The 19659-nt window shown below is 39.5% G+C and overlaps 1 protein-coding gene across 3 annotated transcripts; it reads right to left on the bottom strand.

The window, feature by feature from the left end:
• Window positions 1-1550: 1550 nt before the first annotated feature.
• On the bottom strand, window positions 1551-18904 carry LOC143216893 (alanine--glyoxylate aminotransferase 2-like). Of its 3 annotated transcripts, none has more exons than XM_076440463.1 (9): window positions 18770-18904; window positions 9922-10004; window positions 9703-9821; window positions 8887-9121; window positions 6943-7036; window positions 5927-6135; window positions 4807-5032; window positions 3004-3402; window positions 1551-2007 (listed from the first exon to the last, which is right to left on the bottom strand). In XM_076440463.1, the coding sequence occupies exons 2-9, from the start codon at window positions 9984-9986 to the stop codon at window positions 1900-1902; spliced, it is 1455 nt and encodes a 484-aa protein (XP_076296578.1). In that variant the 5' UTR covers window positions 9987-10004; window positions 18770-18904; the 3' UTR covers window positions 1551-1899. The 3 variants fall into 3 exon arrangements, with proteins under 3 accessions (XP_076296578.1, XP_076296576.1, XP_076296577.1); XM_076440461.1 differs by lacking the exon at window positions 18770-18904 and adding an exon at window positions 13809-13947; XM_076440462.1 differs by lacking the exon at window positions 18770-18904 and adding an exon at window positions 13520-13796.
• Window positions 18905-19659: the final 755 nt, after the last annotated feature.

The following is a 19659-nucleotide window of genomic DNA, read 5'->3' as shown; positions in this document are numbered from 1 at the left end:
GATTCAATTGCTATGTTTTCTGGTGGACTTTGCAAAAGCTTGATCAATTGAGAGATTCTCTCGCTGTTGAATGTTACAATTGGTAAGTGGTTTGTGTAGATTTGTTATATAATTTTACAGAATTATTAAAAAGCTGGACTGATCTAGAAATTTCCTCTGGCTATGAACTAGATCTAATTTTAACAATTCTGTAAACAGTTCCTCGCGAGCAGGATCTTGTCTTGAAAAATGGAAGTATCATGTTCCTGATTTAATTGCTATGTTTCCAGGTGGACTTTGCAAAAGCTTGATCAATTGAGAGATTTTCTCGCTGTTGAATGTTACAATTGGTAAGTGGTTTGTGTAGATTTGTTATATAATTTTACAGAATTATTAAAAAGCTGGATTGATCTAGAAATTTCCTCTGGCTATAAAGTAGATCTAATTTTAACAGTTCTGTAAACAGTTCCTCGCGAGCAGGATCTTGTCTTGAAAAATGGAAGTATCATGTTCCTGATTTAATTGCTATGTTTTCAGGTGGACTTTGCAAAAGCTTGATCAATTGAGAGATTCTCTTGCTGTTGAATGTTACAATTGGTAAGTGGTTTGTGTCGATTTGTTATATAATTTTACTGCATTATTATAAAGCTGAATTGATCTAGAAATTTCCTCTGGCTATTATGAACCAGATCTAATTTTAACAGTTCTGTAAACAGTTGCGCCATTATCAGGTGTTTATTGCTATTCTGTTATTCTTCCTTATCTAGTAACTTTTTCCACACTATAAATATGCATACTTTCATTATGTAAAAATTGCCCTTTGCCTGTCGATAGCCATTTATTAAAATTTATCATGTTGACGATGATCTATTAGTTATAAAATGATCGATTAGCTAGTAAATGGTCCGTGTTTTTCCACATTGTTGTTAATTTTCCTAGCAGTAGACTGTTAAAAATCTCGATCGATATGGAAATCTTGTTTTCTCATGAAATATACTAGATCTACGAAACGTGTGTTCTAAATTTTCCATATAAGCCCACATAAAAAACTTGAAAAATACAACTTTTAGTATTTTCTCTGCAATGCCGACAACTCGCGGTTTTTTTCAAAAATTTTCTAACAGCTCAAAAAATTTCAAGTCGTATATTCCAATGTTAAAAAAGTTATGGTGTTTTTAAGAGTGCCCGAATATTAATGGGGGTCACTATACACTCTCTGTGCATATGTCATAGGGTCGTCCACGTGCGTAGGTAGCGCGTGGGGTCATGGATCGCGACGATAATAATTAAATTGTATAAACTTCCGCTAAAATCGAGAAACAATTTCCTGTTATCGTCGCGCTCCTATCTTTTTCCTGTTGAATACGCGACAACAAATTGGAAAAAATATGTAGCACGTGGGAACATGTTGTCTATATATTTTCTGCTTATATTAATTTTCTCAAATGATGCCTACAAAGCTTTTCCAACAGGAAGCTAATCTACTTTCTATTCGGATCTTGTCTCGATCATTCGAGATCGAGATCCGGGCGCAGGAGTCGCAAAGATTGCGAAATAACAGAGATCTCGTGTATAATGAAAAATAACATGTATTAAACTATATTTTACATTAGCTCGTATGCTCATGGTTTCACGAACAGTTAGTCTTAATTAATAATTACATGTCTCTTTTGTCGACCCGCTCTGTTTCTCTCTCTCTCTCTCTCTCTCTCTCTCTCTCTCTCTCGCTCGCTCTCTCGCACTCTCTGTACACACGATGTTCTTCGTTCTGATACAACATAATAATAAACACGCATACAACGGTGTCGTATAACAATGATCCTTCGCAAACAATAATACTATAAATTACGTACCACCGCGGGTTATATATAAATATGCTACATGTATGTATACGTATACATATACATATATTTTTTGTTGTTAATTTGCACGGACAAGAAGAGGTTTGCCGGCAGTGTGGTTCCCGCTGTCCGCGTCCACATCCATTTGCGAGATCGTTGCTTTTATGATCGTCACCGGCTCGTATTTCTGCAACAAGAAAACATTCGGGGTTTAATTAATTACCGCCGTTCCGATTCCAATCCATTAACGGCCTCGATATTAGTACCGCATAAAATATTCGAACTCGCAGTGCGGTGCAAAATGCAGTAAAAAGTGCCATTTTCCCCCGACTTGTGGCAAGCTTCGAATTAAATTGGCTCGGCAGATTCGCTCCAGAAAATATTCTAGACATTTTTGCAAGTCCAACAAGCTGTTCAATCTGCACAAAATGCTAAACATTACAAGATGGTGCAAAATACAGCGAAAAGTGCCATTTTTCCTCAGAAAACCTTCAAATTAAATTGTCTCGGTAGATTCGGGGTAGGACCCCTGTAAATATTCTAGACCTTGTTCCAAGTCAAACTTCTCAGGCCTGTTGTGATCATTCTAGACATATTGTTCCAAGTCGAGAAACTGCAGAAAGTATTCAAAATTGCTACCCATAGCAAAAGACATTTATAAAAAAGTGCCATTTTTCCCTGCCCGAAGGGATCTTCAAATTGCCGGGTCCATTTCAAGTCAGTTCTGAGTATTCGCAGCATTGTTGCGGACCGGAAGGGATTATTAAAATTGTATTTGCACGCAGCACGTGTCCGGGACAGATTGAATGTCGCGTGCTTATCTGTAGAACGCGTTGCTATCGTGAATCAGTTGCACCGTCAGTCAGTTTCATTCAGAAAAACAGTAACAGTACTCGATGGACTTTCACGCATCCGCCCGGCAACAATCCGTTACACAAGAATGTGAACTCACTTCCTGTCGGTGGCGCAACTTTGTTTACTCACTCGCTGAAGACGCAGTTCTACTTCGGTGTTAGTGAGATCGTTTAATCCTACTGTGATCATCGATGGAACCAGAGAGTGCAAAAATTTTCTTCCAACTTGGCAAAGTACCATTTTCTTTCCGAGTGGATTCGATCGAGCACAGAGGAAGTTTAACCGAGAAGTAAATTAATTGCGGAGAGATGTTGAGAGGGGAAGTTACCTGTTGGAATTCGATGTCGACTTCCTGGAGGACTACGTCGAGGAAGTACATCAGGTGGTTCACGTTCTCGATCGAGAAGACCATCGGCGGCTTCAGCTTGAGAATGTTGTCGTCAGGACCGTCGCTGCTGATCAGGACCTTCTTGTCTCGCATGCTGGCGACGACGTACCTAGCCTCTTCCGTAGCCGGTGTCCTCGTGATCCTGTCTCGGACCAATTCGATCCCGACGAACAATCCTGCGCCCCGCACGTCACCGATGATCGGCCATCGCTCCGCCAGCTTCCTCACCTCGGATATCAGGTAATTGCCAACTAGCAAAGCGTTCTCCTGGAGGTTCTCGCGCTCCAGCACGTTCATCACTTCGATCGCGATCGCGCAGGACACCGGGTTTCCGCCATACTAAAAAATAACAAATTAGGCTAGAAGTTGGACCGTCACTTTTTTTTAAAAAATTGCATTGTTCTTTTTTCTGAAGTGGTTGACAGATTTTCATCGAAATCTACTGTGATGCACTGCACGCGAAATTATTTTATGCATCTATAACAAAAATGAGTAGGTGTAATTTAACCCTTTTGTACTCCAAGCTATTTTAACTCGAAAATTAAACATTTCTTTCGATTTAGAATGTTTCCATTCCCTATGATTTTTGAAATCTTGTGTATTATATATGAAATTGGTACAAATACCTCGTACAATACCTAAATGTTTACTAATTGATTAGATACCGATATATTTAATAATCTGAACAATATTTTGAATAATGCTACAGCAATTTTTAGTGACGCCTCAGAGTCGCCATTGGAGTGCTAAGGGCAGTAGCGCGTTATATCTAGTTGGGACCTTACATGTCACTAGTTGGGGTCTTGGGAAAAGTAGAATTTCGGGGCCCCCAATCCCAACTAAATAACTTGACTTTAAAACGTAGAATTTGGATCTTGGATCTTGGTTTGTGTTCGGGGCCCCCTTTTGCTTGGGGCCCCGGGCTTTTGCCCAAGTTGCCTATAGGGAAATGCGCCACTGGCTAAGGGTTAAAACATTGAAAACATTAGACGAATTTAAAAATACTGTCATATTATTTTCAACCCGTTGAACATATTAAGAGAGAAAATAAATTTCTGTCGCTCCAGTTGTGGTTACAGATCAGGTAGAAAATGTTTATTTTGCATAAATATTCGCTGTCTACTGTCTAGTCATCAATTTCATGGTGTTAAATTTGTTCAGAAGATACGAGCCTCTATTCTCACACTGACGATGTGACCTTGAAAATTTCCATGACATTCGTCTGTAATTTTACAGCGCAATAAAATTTTTTCCATCGTTTCATGCTTGGCTCAGAGTTGGGCGTTAATCGATAAAAATTTTAATCAAGATTGATTGATTAATGTGTACGATTGAAAAAGGTAATCGTTGAAAAATCGACGATTGATTCAATCGATTGATGAAGATAATCGTCAATCGTTGATATCGAATTTGACATCAGCAAAACGATTACTTAAGGGGCCTATTCACGATCAATCATGTTGCGCAACACTTCCTATTGCGCAATATGATTGACCGTGAATGATAGTGATTGACTAATTAATACAATGTGGATTTACGTAACATCATGCTGCACAATAATTGTTGCGCAACATGCTTGATCGTGAATAGGCCATTTTAAATCCCCCCCCCCCCTCATATAGCATGCACTACATCACAGTTGATTTTGAGAAAAATTGCTATACCACTTCGTCTAGAAAATGATAGATCTCGCGTCGAATGACCTGGTAGGAAGATTGAAGTATTGAATTTTGAAACACTTACCGTGTTGAAGTACTCGATTCCGGTGTTCTTGAAGCTGGCAGCGATTGCGGGGGTGGTGATGACGGCTGCCACGGGGTGGCCGTTGCCCATGGGTTTTCCTACGGTGACGATATCCGGTACGACATCTTCCCCATACATCTGGAACGCCCACATGTGGCTACCGACTCTGCCAAAACCGACTTGAACCTCGTCTGCAATACAGACACCACCGTGTTCTCGAACGTGCCTGTAAAATATCATTGTTTGTTCATTATTTATTTATTATGAATACTTATTACACCAAGTGGCGGCTCAAGTCAAGTGGACGCCCCGAGCGGTAAAAATTTTGGGCCCTCAAACTCAAGTTAAAAATAGTAGTTGCAAGAAAACTCTGATAAAATTATCAACAAAAAAGAAAAGTGTATAATGATAAATTTCATACCGTTACACATTAAATAAATTTATTTGAAACTCGGGGTCTTATTCGCTTATTATCCGCCATTGTTTATTATGAAACTGATGAGAGACTGCGGATTTATATTTCTATGCGAAATAAAAATCGAAAGAGACTGAAGTTAAATGAAATTATATTTTCTTTTTTAGTGATCTTGAAAGCACGAAAATAATATCGGTAAATCTTTCTGGCGTCTTTTCAATTTCGTATTCAACGTATTCATTTTTAAATAAGCTTTGTACTGATTAGCAGTCTGGGTTTCTCAACAGCTTAAAATTGACTTTTCAATTTCGTATTGATGTTTAAATAAACAGTGTACTAATGAGCAGTCTAGGTTTCTCAACATCTTAAAATTAACTTTTCAATTTCGTATTCATTTTTAAATCCATAATCTACTGATGAGCAGTCTGGGTTTTTCAACAGCTTAAAATTGACTTTTCAATTTCGTATTAAGTTCCAAATCCATAATCTACTGATTAGCAGTCTAGGTTTCTCAACAACTTAAAGTTAACTTTTCAATTTCGTATTAATTTTTAAATAAACAGTGTACTAATGAGCAGTGTAGGTTTCTCAACATCTTAAAGTTAACTTTTCAATTTCGTATTAATTTTCAAATCCGCAGTGTCTATTTATGAGCAGTCTAGGTTAAGTCTATCATTCTAAAATTAATTAACAGTTCATTGATACCTGTAGACGTTCCTGAAGTAGTTCTGTGGGGGCAGGATCTGTCCTCCAACGGACATCAAGCTCTCAGCGATGTACGCGCAGACGCCCTTCCCTTGTGTCTTCAGGTTCTGACAGATGTCTCGGACGTCGTTCGCATACTTCACTCCGAGATCCTCTCCGGGATAGTCGGTCTCGTGATACTTTCCTCTGTAAACGTCCGGGCACGGTGCCTGCAACAGATTTATAGGTGAGTTCAGGAAAATTGTTTTAGCTTGCAAAAATAACGAGGCTCTATTTATTTAGATTTCGCGGAATTTTGATTACAATGTGTGCTTGGATAAAGGAATTTATCGAATCATTTTCCATGCAAAGTAACTTCATCATTTCAATAATTGTAAGATGAAAAATATAAAACCGGTCACATTTGACGGACAGTGGTAGGTTTAGCGTTAAGCGTCCCCCTCCAGTAGGCGCGGTTGCCATGGAGAAGAGAGGATGGTGGGGGAAGCAAGCTTCCAACCGAGTCCAGCACTGTTTTAGAGTACACGTGCACAGGTTGAGATCAGTGCTGAGATATTTGCCAAGTTTTCTCGCGGATGCGCGATGATTCCAGCATCAGTAAAGTAAAATTCTTGATAAAATAGGGTACCTTGGTCACCCTGTATAATTTTTAAAAATTTTTGTGATTTGATTGTGCAAAATGAACGTACATATAACATGTGAATTTTCGAATATTCTGTAATTCGTAGAATTTTTGTCCGGCACAGATTGTTTCCTTATTCAAGCGAAGAACTTTAATCGATAAAATATTTTCTTATGTTTATCTTTTTGGCAAAAGATCGTCGAACAAACGGGAGAATATCTTATTCATTAAAATTCGTTGCTCGAATAAAAAGATTCGGATCTATTTCACCTCAAAATGCCGAAACGACTTTTTTGCCAACCAAATAGTTACGTTACTGTTTTGTACGCGCATGCGCGAGAAATCTTGGCCAATACATCACCACAGGTTGAGACGAAAAGGCTGAAGGTCTTACCACGTGAACCCAGTCTTTCTTCCCGGGCCCGTTCGGTTTGTTGAACTTGTACGGCGAGATATCGATCATCGAGGTCAAATGGCCGTGATAAGCACTAGAACCAGAAAGAACAAGGTTGAAGCGGGCCACGCCCCTATCCCTAATCACAAACAAACGCGCGGTGCTCGCGCTTCCGTCCGTTCCCCTGAAAATCGTTATTCCTCCTCGTCGCGAGGCCATCGTTGTATTCTCGGACAGAAATCTGGACCAACAAAAACGAACTAAAGCTATCCCCCGTCTTCTGTCCCGCGAGACAACCCCCGGGCGCCGAAAATTCACGATCTCGCTCGATTAGTCCGATTAAAAAAACGGTTCGCAACACCCTCTTCGCCCGACAATCGATAACAACAATGTATCTTTGTCGCTGCCATCTTGTCGTTCGTGTTCGCACCTAAAACGACAATAGCTTTATGTTGTCTCTGTGGTTGTTCGTCGACTTTTCCCAATGGTTCCCTTGGTTCTCTCGGTTCAGCGGCTGCAAACAGGCAAAAAGAAAACCCACACGATTAGTCGGAGGCGTGTGTACTGGACGTTGCGACCAACCCTCGCCACTCTGCGCAGCAAAAATCAGTTTGACAGTGAGCGAGGGGTAGAAAGACAGAGACAGAGAGTGAGAGAGAGAGAGATCTAGAGGACTACAGCCAGCTGGCCTCGGTCCGACTGCGATTGGCAGTGTCGAGGTAACAACAGAGTTCTCTGAATTTCGCCGTGAGCCTCGTGTTCATCGGAAACTGTTGTTACTGCATTAATTGTCAACGAAACATCGTTCCGCCGCCGTTCGGGAACGCTCAGGACAAATACCCTGGCCCCCAAACAAAAGGGGGCCCCGAACACAAACCAAGTTCCAAATTCTACGTTTTTCTCATAAAGTTATGTAATCGAGGTTAGGGGCCTCGAAATTCTATCTTGCCCAAGGCCCCAACTAGTTGTAACACGCTACTGGTGATTATACAGAGAGCTTTATTGCATGTAATTTAACACTAAACCTACCACGAGAGGTTAAAGGACCCATTTTAGATTTTTTATTTGACAATTATTGGAATTGTCGAGGTGTTTTCGTGGGAGTTTATTGAATATGTTTTTTGACTCCAATATACAGGGAGTCTCAAAATTCCTTCAACGTCCGGAAATGGGAGGTTGCCGAGATCATTTGCAGCAATATTTTCCTTTGCAAAAATTGCGTGCGCGGCTTTGTTAAGGAGTTATTAACGAAAAACCGCGGACCAATCAGAGCGCGACCTAGACGCGTGTTGGCACAGTCGGCCAATCGACTGCTGGCGTCTAAGTCGCGCTCTGATTGGTCCGCGGGTTTTCGTTAATAACTCCTTACCAAAGCCGCTGACGCCATTTTTGCAAAGGAAAATGTTGCTTCGGATGATGTCAGCAACTTCCAATTTCAGGATGTTTTGAGGAATTTTGAAAGACCCTGTATACAGTAGAACTTCGATTATCCGTGCTAATTAGTGGAACATGATTGTTCGGACAACAATTACATAGTTTCAGTGCTGAACTTAATCCTTATTGAAGTGTGCAAGTAATTCTTCGTGGAAAGGATTCAGACGATACAGAATTCGAACGTCAGAGGCCCGGATAATCGAGGTTCTACTGTATCATAGTAAAAATCGCACAAAATATAAATAAATAAATTTAATCTTGTTATTTTTATAACACTAAACACATCCGTCACTTTTGATGGTCGGTAGGTTTAGTGTTAATGTGTTTGATTTATTCTGTACCTGTCTCGATGCTCGTCGCTCTCTGTACAATCAAGGCCTGATCGGAAAGTAGAAAATCGTCGGAAGAGCCAGGTAGGCGTGTCCCGCGCCGAGAGGGCGTGGCCTACTGGCCCCGACCGAGCGTTCCCCAGCGGAGGCGCGTAAATCATCGAGTTTTCTTTGGACTTACTGATCGAGACAGATGATGTCCTTGTTCCCCGTGTGCGTCTGAGCTAATCGGAGGGCCAGGTCGTTCGCCTCGCTCCCAGAGTTCACCAGGAAACAGACGGACAGCGGCTCCGGCAGCAATGAGGTCAGCTGATGAGCGCAGATCACCAAGTCGTCGTGCAGGAAACGATTGTTCGTGCTCACCAGCGCCATTTGCTCCTGTCCGGCGCGCACCACCGACGGGTGACAATGGCCGACTGTAAGTTATAATTAGTTTCAATGATTTTGCTGATGAGTAACAATTTTTCTGGTACGTTAAATTCTGGAAACATTGATTTTTGAGAGTTCTAGAGAAGATTGGAGGTCGGGGTGCCCCGTGGGGCAGTGCTCGAGCTCTCGAGGGGCCATTTCGACGCACGGAGCCCTGCGATCCACGTTTGATTAATTTTTCCAGGTTTTGCAAGCACGTGGAGCCTGGAGCATTCGTGTCAGATTTTCCACAGAATTTTAAATGTTATTTTAGTGATGAAAATTGTTTTTATTCCACGCCTTAGGAACTAAATAACAATTTAACTTGAATCTTGCATTCGGAGCTGTTCTAACTGGAAAATTAGACATTTCTTCCGACCTACATTATTTCCATTCTCTATTCTTTGTATAATACCTCTTACAATATCTAATAATGTAAACAATATTTTGAATAGTGCTACAGCAATTTTTACTGGCGCCTCGCTCTCTCAGAGTCATCGTTCGAGTGCTAAAGTTAAATTTTGATAATTTCCATACATTCATAAAATTTAGGAATTATAGCATTCGAAGAATGTTTGTGGACACTCACCGTGTGCAACATTGTTGATGCAGTCCAGATAGCGGTTCCCCCTCTCGTCGAACATGTACTGGCCCTCGGCTCGGACGATTTTCAGTGGATTCGATTTATAAAACAATTTGCACGCTTGCCTGTGAAACCATTACACCATCATTCTCACTCGCCGTCGCAGGAAACGCTACTGCGAGCGATAACGCGGCCAGTAGGAGAAGCGATTAGGTGAATATTTACCCAATGTACCGCTCCCGAAGCCTAATCGTCTCCGACTTCGGCATTTGTTCCAACGACTCTGCCATGGCCGATGATCGCGGTCTCTGAAATGTGGAGAACAACAAATGAGCAACATTTCTCTCCGTTCATCAATTTAGTAACAATCGTGGAGGTGTAAACAACTGTATTTTATGAAGTGAGTTCTCAAGAAACCTTTAATTTTCAGAGAAACATTCCTGAACAGTAAAATCCTCTGCTCCATTTTGTTTGGTAGACCAGTATTATTAATTTAGTAACAATGTTGTAGGTTTAAACGACTATATATAATTTTATGAAGCGAGTTCTCAAAAAACCTTTAATTTTCAGAGAAACATTTCTAAACAGTAAAATCCTCTGCTCCATTTTGTTTGGTAGACCAGTATTATTAATTTAGTAACAATGTTGTAGGTTTAAACGACTATATATAATTTTATGAAATTGTTTAAAGCAAGAAAAGTTTCTTGCGAGTTCGTAGAAAAATTTTAATTTGTGTAGGGAGACATTTCTAAACAGTAAAATTCTTCTCTCCATTTTGTTCTATCTATATTTTTGATACTATCTCTGGTATACCAATATTATTAATTTAGCAACAATTTTGAAGGTATAAACGACTATATATAATTTTATGAAATTGTTTAAAGCAAGAAAAGTTTCTTGTGAGTTCTTAGTTCTTCTTTACTCCATTTTGTTCTATATTTTTCAAACTATATTTTGTAGACCACTATTATTAATTCAGTAACAATCTTGAAAATACAGACGACTATATATAATTTTATAAAATTGTGTTCGTATCAAGAAAAATTTCTTGTTCACAGAGAACCTTTAATTTTCAGAGCAAGTAGGAGAATGGTTAACTATAAAATCGTTTAAAATTGTTTAAACGTTGATAAAGCTATTAAAAAATATATGGTTGTATGCGGGAGAGTGCACGGAATCGTTCTGCGTAAAAATCGTTAACGTAGCTGTAACGATCGAAACCGGAAAAATTGCCAAACTTAAAAATCTGGCATTTTCATTGAAAGTCGTGAAATAAAAATCGGTGAAAATCGTCGGTCGGTTATGGAAACGGGGAAAAATTGTTTCGGTTGGACAGTGTAATCTGTTTGGGGGGGGGGGGAAGCACGGGGTATCAGCTCCGTTGCCCATGGGACAAGTAAAATTTTCCGAGGCCCGATAAGTGCACGTGATTCGTCCGTAGTCCCCATGCCTCGAGATAAATCGCGTTTATAGGAAAGTATCGTATCTCTTCCCGGCCAGATACCGTGTGTCTCATTAGGAGCTAACTTTCGATATCTCGACCGTTCGATAGATTCGACCTTTCTACCTTCTTCCTTTTTGTCGTATCACAGAAAATATTTAACACTAAACCTGCCGCGAGGGGTCAAATAACCCATTTTACATTTTTTATTTGACAATTATTGAAATTGTGAAGGTATTTTCATGGGAATTTATTGAATATAGTTTTAGATTTCAGTATAAAGTTAGCAGCATAGCTGTTTCCACACACTTTAAATCAGAATAATTTTTTACAGTGGCGACTCAAATCAAGTGGAGGACCCGAGCGGTAAAAATTTTGGGGCCCTCAAACTCAAGTCAGAAATAGATGTTGCGAGAAAACTCTCTCAATCTTATTAACAAAAAAGAAAAGTAATGGAAATTTTCATAGCGTTACACGTTAAATAAATTTATTTAAAAATTCATAAACTTATTTAAAATTCTGGGCCCTAAGGTATCCAGGGGCCCCACGCGGCCGCTTAGTCCGCTTACCGTTAGATCCGCCACTGACTTTTTATGAATGGACCAAACGACTTCAATTTCTCTGTAAGGCTAGAACAATTAGTTTAGCAAATGACGTCTAAAAAATATGTTGAAAAAATGCATTTGGTCGGAACTGTGAAAAACAATCGTAAAAATCAATTTTTACAACTTTTTTAGTTGGGCCAATAACGAAAATTTGAAAAATATGTTTGGTCAACTCGTATAAATTATATACGTTTGGAAAATTACATTAAAATTGGTTTACGAGTTAGAAACGATCAGAAGTGGTAAAAAGAGCCTAAAATCTTGAAAAATTGCAATTTTTACCACATTCACTAAACTAATTCTTCTAGCCTTACATAGAAATTGAAGTCGTTCCATTAAAAAAAAGTTATTCCGATTAAAAAGTGTGTGTGATCGGTAGACAGCGGATTTTGTAGATTTATAACAAAAATGAGTAGGTGCAATTTAAAATAGCAAAAACATTAGACGAATTTAAAACTACTGTTATATTATTTTCAGCTTGTTAATCATATTAAAAAAGAAAATAAATGTCTATTTCACTCCAGATTATTGCAATTCAGGCAGAAAATGTTTATTTTGCATAAAGATCCGCAGTCTAGTCATCAGTTATGCTCCTAACTGTATTACAGTAAAAATCGCACAAAATATAAATAAATTTAATCTCGTTATTTTTATAATTCTATACACATCAGTCACTTTTAATGGTCGGTAGGCTAAGTGCTAGTCGCGCATAGATTCCGGCTAGAAGACCGCCGAGAGATAACGTCATCGATAAAACGATTTTGCAACGGTTGTTGTTGCTAATAGCTGGCCCCCAATCATATCTGTTTATGAAAACGATAACGACGGTTTAATTATAACCCGACCCGACTCCGAGCTTTCGACAGTATTCATCTAGCGACCGTCTCGTTACGAAATCGCGCAGCACGTGTTGCAAAACGATGACGAGAATCCGGTCGACGTTAATTTAGAAGTAAAATTATATACACACTTCCCTGGCCGGTGGGATTAGGACGTTTCAACGAAGACTACGACCAGCCATTTTGTACGCGGGACGTTTCGCAAGGAATTTAACGGCAGGAGAAATTGCAAATTTGATTTGCTCCTCGTCGAATTGAAAGATAAAATGGTAAGAAAAACAATCCATCCACACAGTTTGTCTGACAAACATCAAATAAATAAAATGAATCCCTTAAAATCCCTCCAACAAATAACACGAAATGTAATCTCGAATTGATACGCGCTCCTCGTCGAATGGAAAGAGAAGATGACAAGAAAACCAATGTATCCACACAGTTTGTCTAACAAACATTAAATAAATAAAATGAATCCCTCAAAATTCCTCCAACAAATACCACGAAATGTAATCTCGAATTGATACGCGCTCCTCGTCGAATGGAAAGAGAAGATGACAAGAAAACCAATGTATCCACACAGTTTGTCTAACAAACATTAAATAAATAAAATGAATCCCTCAAAATTCCTCCAACAAATACCACGAAATGTAATCTCGAATTGATACGCGCACCTCGTCGAATGGAAAGAGAAGATGACAAGAAAACCAATGTATCCACACAGTTTGTCTAACAAACATCAAATAAATAAAATGAATCCCTTAAAATCCCTCCAACGAATAACACGAAACGAAATCTCGAATTTATACGCGATCGAAGAAAAAGATTTTAACCATTACAATTCGAATCTATTATGTCACTAATATACATGTAAGTATTATAAGATTGAAGAAGAACATTATGCAATATATTGTGCGTTGAATAATAAATAAATAATGTTTTACCAGCTATATTGGAGACTCCTCTGGCGGTTTCGATTACGAAATAGAACGTTAAGCGAACAGTTTGGAAACACTCGACACATTCGCGAAGAAACGAAGATTCTAGTCGACTCGCGATCGGTTTAAAAATGAACAGTTTCGGACGTGTAAATATGAGAATCGAGAGAAAGATCGATTACGCAATCGCGAAGTGAGCGAGATCGACGGGATGCGTCGTCCGCGAGTCGTAAACCGGAAGTCGAAAGTCGGAAGCCGGAATCCGGAAGGAAGAGTAGAGTCAGCTCGATCGTACCTGAACTCGTGTGTAATCGTAAGTCACGGTTCCTCGACTTCTGAATGCAGCCGTCAGCTGAGTGCCACGACCTACTCCGACGTGACGTCATATATAGAGCTTGCCGATTGTCGGGAAGAAAAGCGGGGGACACTGCGCGCGCACTGTCCTCTTCGCCCTAATGAGATATTAGAATGATTTTTGTCCCACTCCAGACTGATAACAGAGCTCCATCGTACCCCCGCCCCCGACAACGTAATCGCGGCCGCGATCGATTGTTGACCGATCGAACGATTTTTCGACTCCGCCGCCGCTCGAGATCATAATTTTTTACGATTTACTGGCCGATCCACTTCGAAAATCCTAGGTAGCTCCTGCTCCTGAATTTGTAGAACCTCCGTGGATGAGTGAATGTTAATTTTCAATTTTGTTTATTGAACTACCCCCGTGATTGTTGCTATGAAAACCCCCATTTTGAAGTGTTTGAACGATTGACTTTGAAAATCTCCTTAGAACGCTCCTGCTATTTCGATAATTTCCAGGATTGCAGTGGCAAAATGAATTTTCATTTGCAATTTTATTAATCCAACCTCCCCTTCATTGTTATTATGAAATCCCCCTTTTGGAGTTTCTGTCCGAACCACTTTAAAAATCGTCCTAGGACGCTTCAGCTACTTTGAGATTGTAATTTGACAATTTTTAGGACCTCCGTGGACGTTAATTTATAATTTTGTTAATTGATTCACCCCCCCCCCCCCGATTGATGCTGTGAATGCCCCTATTTTGAATTGTTTGAAAGATTCATTTTAAAAATCTTCTTAGAACGCTCTTGCTATTTTGACCATTTCCAGGATTGCTGTGGTAAAGTGAATGCTGATTTGCAATTTTATTAATTCAACCTCCCCCCTCATTGTTGCTATGAACATTTTTTGGATTTTTTGACCGACCCACTTTAAAAATCGTCCTAGGTTGAGGTTCTCCTCCTTCTCCTACTTTGAGATTGTAATTTGACAATTTTTAGGACCTCCGTGTACGTTAATTTATAATTTTGTTAATTGAACCACCCTTTGATTGCTGCTGTGAAACCACCCTTCCACAATTTTCTGGCCGATCCCCTTTAAAAGTTCTGTTAGAATGCTCCTGCCACCTTAAACATTTTGACAATTCCCAGGATCGCTGTGACAAAGTGAATGCAAAATTACAATTTTGTTAATCGACCTACCCTCCTCATTGTTGCTTCGAACTCCCTTTTTCGATTTTTTGATCGGTCCACTTTAAAAATCGTCTAATTCTCATCTACCTTAGTTGATCACCCCTAATCACTGTCCTGGATCATATATTATTTCTCCAAAATTATTACGCTCAACAAAATCTAAAATTATTTTTTCTATAAATCTATAAATTATATTTTCCTATAAATCTGTAAATAATTTTCCACACAGAGACAACGTCGTTCCCCGATCGATTGAGAGCCGCTGTCTTAAACAATCGTTCGCGGTGCGAATACAAAAAAAATCGCAGTCCATTGATTGCTCGTTAAGCAATACCCGACGCTCGTCTCTCCGCTTGGATCAAGTGTCGGCGCGCTACCATGATCGCAAATAATGCATCGTGTGTCGCAACCGTAGTTTCGCGCGTCGTACAGAGGAAGCGGATGCAAAACAGCTGGTAAGGAAAATATTTCGCTTATCAAGATACATCAACGTTTTGTACAACGGTGGAAAACCAAAAACAAAAAGCATGTAGAGTCCGAATGATTTACAATTCACAGCGAACCAGGAACTATTTAGAAATACATAGAACGGCCCCGGTGACCGTGAACACTATGATCACTGCGTAGATGACTGCGGTGTGACGTTGAATGACTATTTTGCGCGGTGCTCGCCAAGCGACACCTCTTTCGTTCGCTTGTTTCATCCGTAATGTTGTTAACAATTGCCAATTTACTCGAAGCTTTCATCTTATTGTACAATTTCAGTGAGGTTAAAATTTAGAGGCATTCATTTTTAATTGAACAGTTTTAATTCATAAAATTATATTTGCAAAATAAACATTTTCTGCGCCATAACTGGGGTTAAAAACAGACTCGCTAGCTGAACGAAAAATTGGCAATGTAGAAAAATTAATTTTCAATTGAACAGTTTCAATTCGCAAAATTATATTTGCAAATATAAACATTTTCTGCACCGCCACAGGAATTAAAAAACAGACTCCCTACCTGAACGAAAGATTGGTGGTGCAGAAAAATTCATTTTTAATTGAACAGTTTCAATTCGCTAAATTATATTTGCAAAATAAACAGTTTCTGCGCGATCACAATGGTTAAAAAGCAGATCCCAAGCTGAACGAAAAATTGGTAATGCAGAAAAATTCATTTTGAATCGAACAGTTTCAATTAAACTTTAAAAAGCATTAGCTAAACCAAAAATTGGTAATGCAGAAAAATTAATTTTTCATTGAAAATTTTCGATTCTTGAAATCGAAATTTCTTCACCGTCGTAGTGGTCAAAAAGCAGACTCCCTAGCTGAAGAAAAATCGCTGTCGAAAAATTAATTCTTAATTCAACACCTTTGATTCGCAAAATTTCAAAATTATTTTAGATGTTTAAATTATCGCTGCAGTCGCAAATAACAAATTTGTCGAAAGTAATTTTTACTATTTCGGACTAGGTGCAATTTTCCCAAAATTTTCATTGCATTTCTGGCAACACTAGATCTACATATCTAGCTCATTAAAAAAATAGAATTACATTGATAAAAGAAGGTATTTTAATTTCAACTGCGCGCCATCTATTATGAAACTGACTGTGCATATTTTTATTGAACATTTCCCGAGCAGTTTTATTCAGTTCCCTAAACAAATTGAGAATAGTTCAGTTTAGCTAGCTATTTTTTACCTCAGCGCGCCGATCGCGAGGATCGAGACGACGCGACGAAGCGATCTCTGCGGATCGAGAAAGATTCGCCAGCAAAACAAGGATTTTTATCTTCACCGCGCGATACGATTATTTTTCGAGTGATTTACGTGGGCGTGCTGATTTCAGTGACGATCATAAATCCGATTAGCCTCGCTGGATTGACAAACAGCCGCCGCCGGCGCAATCACGCCAGCCAGCCGCATAGTTCGTACTTTTCTGGATCTTTTTCGGAAACTCGCGATAGCGGTATCGCGCGCGACCCAGAATCGCTCGACGGGAACCGGTTCTAGTTCTCTTCGATCTGCATTTTTCCTTGGATAATCTCCTTTGTGCGTCAGCGTGAAGAGATTACGCGAATTCGAGGCTTCCGGCCGTTCACACTTCGAGGGAAGTTTGAACCGTCTAGTGTCGCCAGATGAGGGAAGGAATCGAGGGAAAAAAGATACCCCTTCTCTGCCGGTACCGCACGCATGCGCGACAGAGATGGAACGCGTCACGTGACCCTACTGCGGCGGAAGTAGGGGAAATGGCGTCGTGGAGGGGGAAATCAGAGTGGGGGAATTTAATCTAGCGACTCTCTACTTTCGTCTCGAGACGAGCGTGAGCGGAACGTGACCGAGACAAACGATTATGCACGTACGCATGCACATTGCACACGCTATCATTGACAAATACTCGAGGCGTGATTGATTTCTGTGCACGCACACGCCGGCCATGATTTTATATCGTTCTGAAAAACATCCTTGAGATGATTTCAAGGAAATTGTTGAATTGATCGACGAGAGAGGATTGCTGATTCTAGCCAGTCATTGTGACGGTCGTGTGACGTTTATTTATGCCAATCGCGTCCACTAGGTTTAACAACAAGCAGATAGCACGAAATTTGCAATGCATCAATTTTTTATAAACCCTCGCCACCCGGCTAAGTCTATTCAAGTTTGATGTAGTCATTTGTTTCACTCGTTTCTTAACATGTCTCAATTTTCTCGTTGGAAATTATAATATAATTAGACAGTGGATCTTTTTATGCAAAATAAAAATAGTCTGCATCGATTGCAAGAAATAGAAACTAAATTGAATGTTACTTCTTCCCTTAATGATTTTAATAAAGGAGAAATCATATATTGATATGTACAATTTTAAAAATTTTTCAACAATTTTCAATTTCATCTTCTCAATTTTACTACAAATGCATAAAATACCCTTTTTGATTGTAATTCAAATGCAACTTTTTATAACTTTCGATTCAAATGGACGATTCAAGGATCAATAGTCAGCTGTGGTCCGAAAAACATTTGTACAATTTTTGAACCTCCTCACCATGAACAATCTCTGCGTGGAACACTCGCGAAGAAGAGAATTTTTATATTATGCAAAATAACAATTTTCCGAGTTCATTGCAGAAAGCAGAAGTTAAATGAAAATGTATATCCTCTTTCAATAACGTTAGGGAAAAATGCAGCTGCTGTGAAAGCACTCTTCTCCATGATTGTTACTGTAAAAACCCCCATTTCGGTTTTTTTTATCGATCCACTTTAAAAATTGTGTTAGAACGCTCCTGCCACCTTAAGATTGCATTTTGACAATACCGAGGATCGCTGCGATAAAGTGAATGTTAATTTAGAATCTTTTAAATTGAGCTACCCCCCTAATTGTCACCGTAAAACCCCCATTTTTGGATTTCTTGGCCGATCCATTCTACAAATTTTGATAAAAATTTTTAGATTGCATTTTGACAATTCCGAGGATCCCTGCGGCAAAATGGATGGTGAATTACAATTTTATTGAGACCGTGGGATCTACGATGTCGGCTAATTTCACAAAGAAAAAATAGAACCACAGGATCTAAGAAACAGCGCGGACCCGACGACTTTTCTTAGATCAAGTACTGCACTCGTTCCTCGCAGCTGCGAAAATATTGTTCTGGCATAAAAATCGGCAATAATTATAATCCCCATGGAACATTATCTCGCTGATATCAGATACGTTCGCGCGATTTTTGAACGTTTCGACGCGAACAATCTCTCGGCGGTCGACTGTTGTGTTGTAGGAAGCATTGTATACCTTGGGAGCCAGTGGTGGGAGCGATGGATCGTTCGTCAGCGGAAGAGGAGGATCGGAAAACGCAAATTGATCACGTTCCACCGATGATCTACGATCTACGAGAGCGAACCAATGGACAGAACAGGTTCCGCGGGTTGCTTCCGAGCTGCACTGTGTCGCTGTGAGCGTGAGAGTCACTGAAACTCGCACGTCTATTCATAGTTTCATGCAAAGGAGGGCGACCTCGTGTATAATAATCGCCTGACATTGGCATAGTGACTGACAAGCGAGTCCACCCCGACGTGAACGACGCTTTTTCCGACGTCGATACACGGCTACGCGTCTCTCTGTCATCCTCAAAATCTATTCTTCGCAAACATCGTACATTTATCACTGGACTCTGTAGATCTCCAATATCAAAAGACTAACATTTAAAAAAAAAATTTTTCTCAGTCATTTTAATGTCTTTGAACATCTTTGAACATCTTGAATATTCCAACTTCGTTTCAAGCTTCGTCTATTCAATTTATCTATTCTATGATGATGCTCCTATTCGAAGCAATCAGTGATGATTTATGACTAGACTGCGGAGCTTTATGTAGTTACGACGAAATTGGTTGAGTAAAATATAACACAGTAGTCGATGAACAAATTCAAGAATGTTGTATTGTTGCTTTTGACACCGACCGGTGATTATTGCTTAATTTTGAAAAGTCCATGGCTAAACACTTTTTAATGGAACCTTCAATAGCAACAGCAATTTTCATTGTGAACTAACAAGTCACCCTCGGTAATATCGTCTAATAGTTTCATTTAAGATTGCAATGTAAAAGAAAATTTCTATCCTTTCTTTTGGTACAGCACAATTATTGAAAATCCTATTAATAGGATTCCGGTAGGTAAAGTGTTAA

This window comes from Lasioglossum baleicum, chromosome 16, assembly GCF_051020765.1.
Source record: "Lasioglossum baleicum chromosome 16, iyLasBale1, whole genome shotgun sequence".
Lineage (NCBI taxonomy): Eukaryota > Metazoa > Arthropoda > Insecta > Hymenoptera > Halictidae > Lasioglossum > Lasioglossum baleicum.
This window is presented reverse-complemented; position numbering and strand designations above follow the sequence as displayed.

Coding starts and splice junctions, on each gene's coding strand:
- LOC143216893 (XM_076440463.1), bottom strand. CDS start 9,986: ATGGCAGAGTCGTTGGAACAAATGCCGAAGTCGGAGACGATTAGGCTT. Junction 6,136..6,942: donor AGAAAGACTGGGTTCACGTG/GTAAGACCTTCA, acceptor AATCTGTTGCAG/GCACCGTGCCCGGACGTTTA. Junction 5,033..5,926: donor TACTTCAGGAACGTCTACAG/GTATCAATGAAC, acceptor GATATTTTACAG/GCACGTTCGAGAACACGGTG.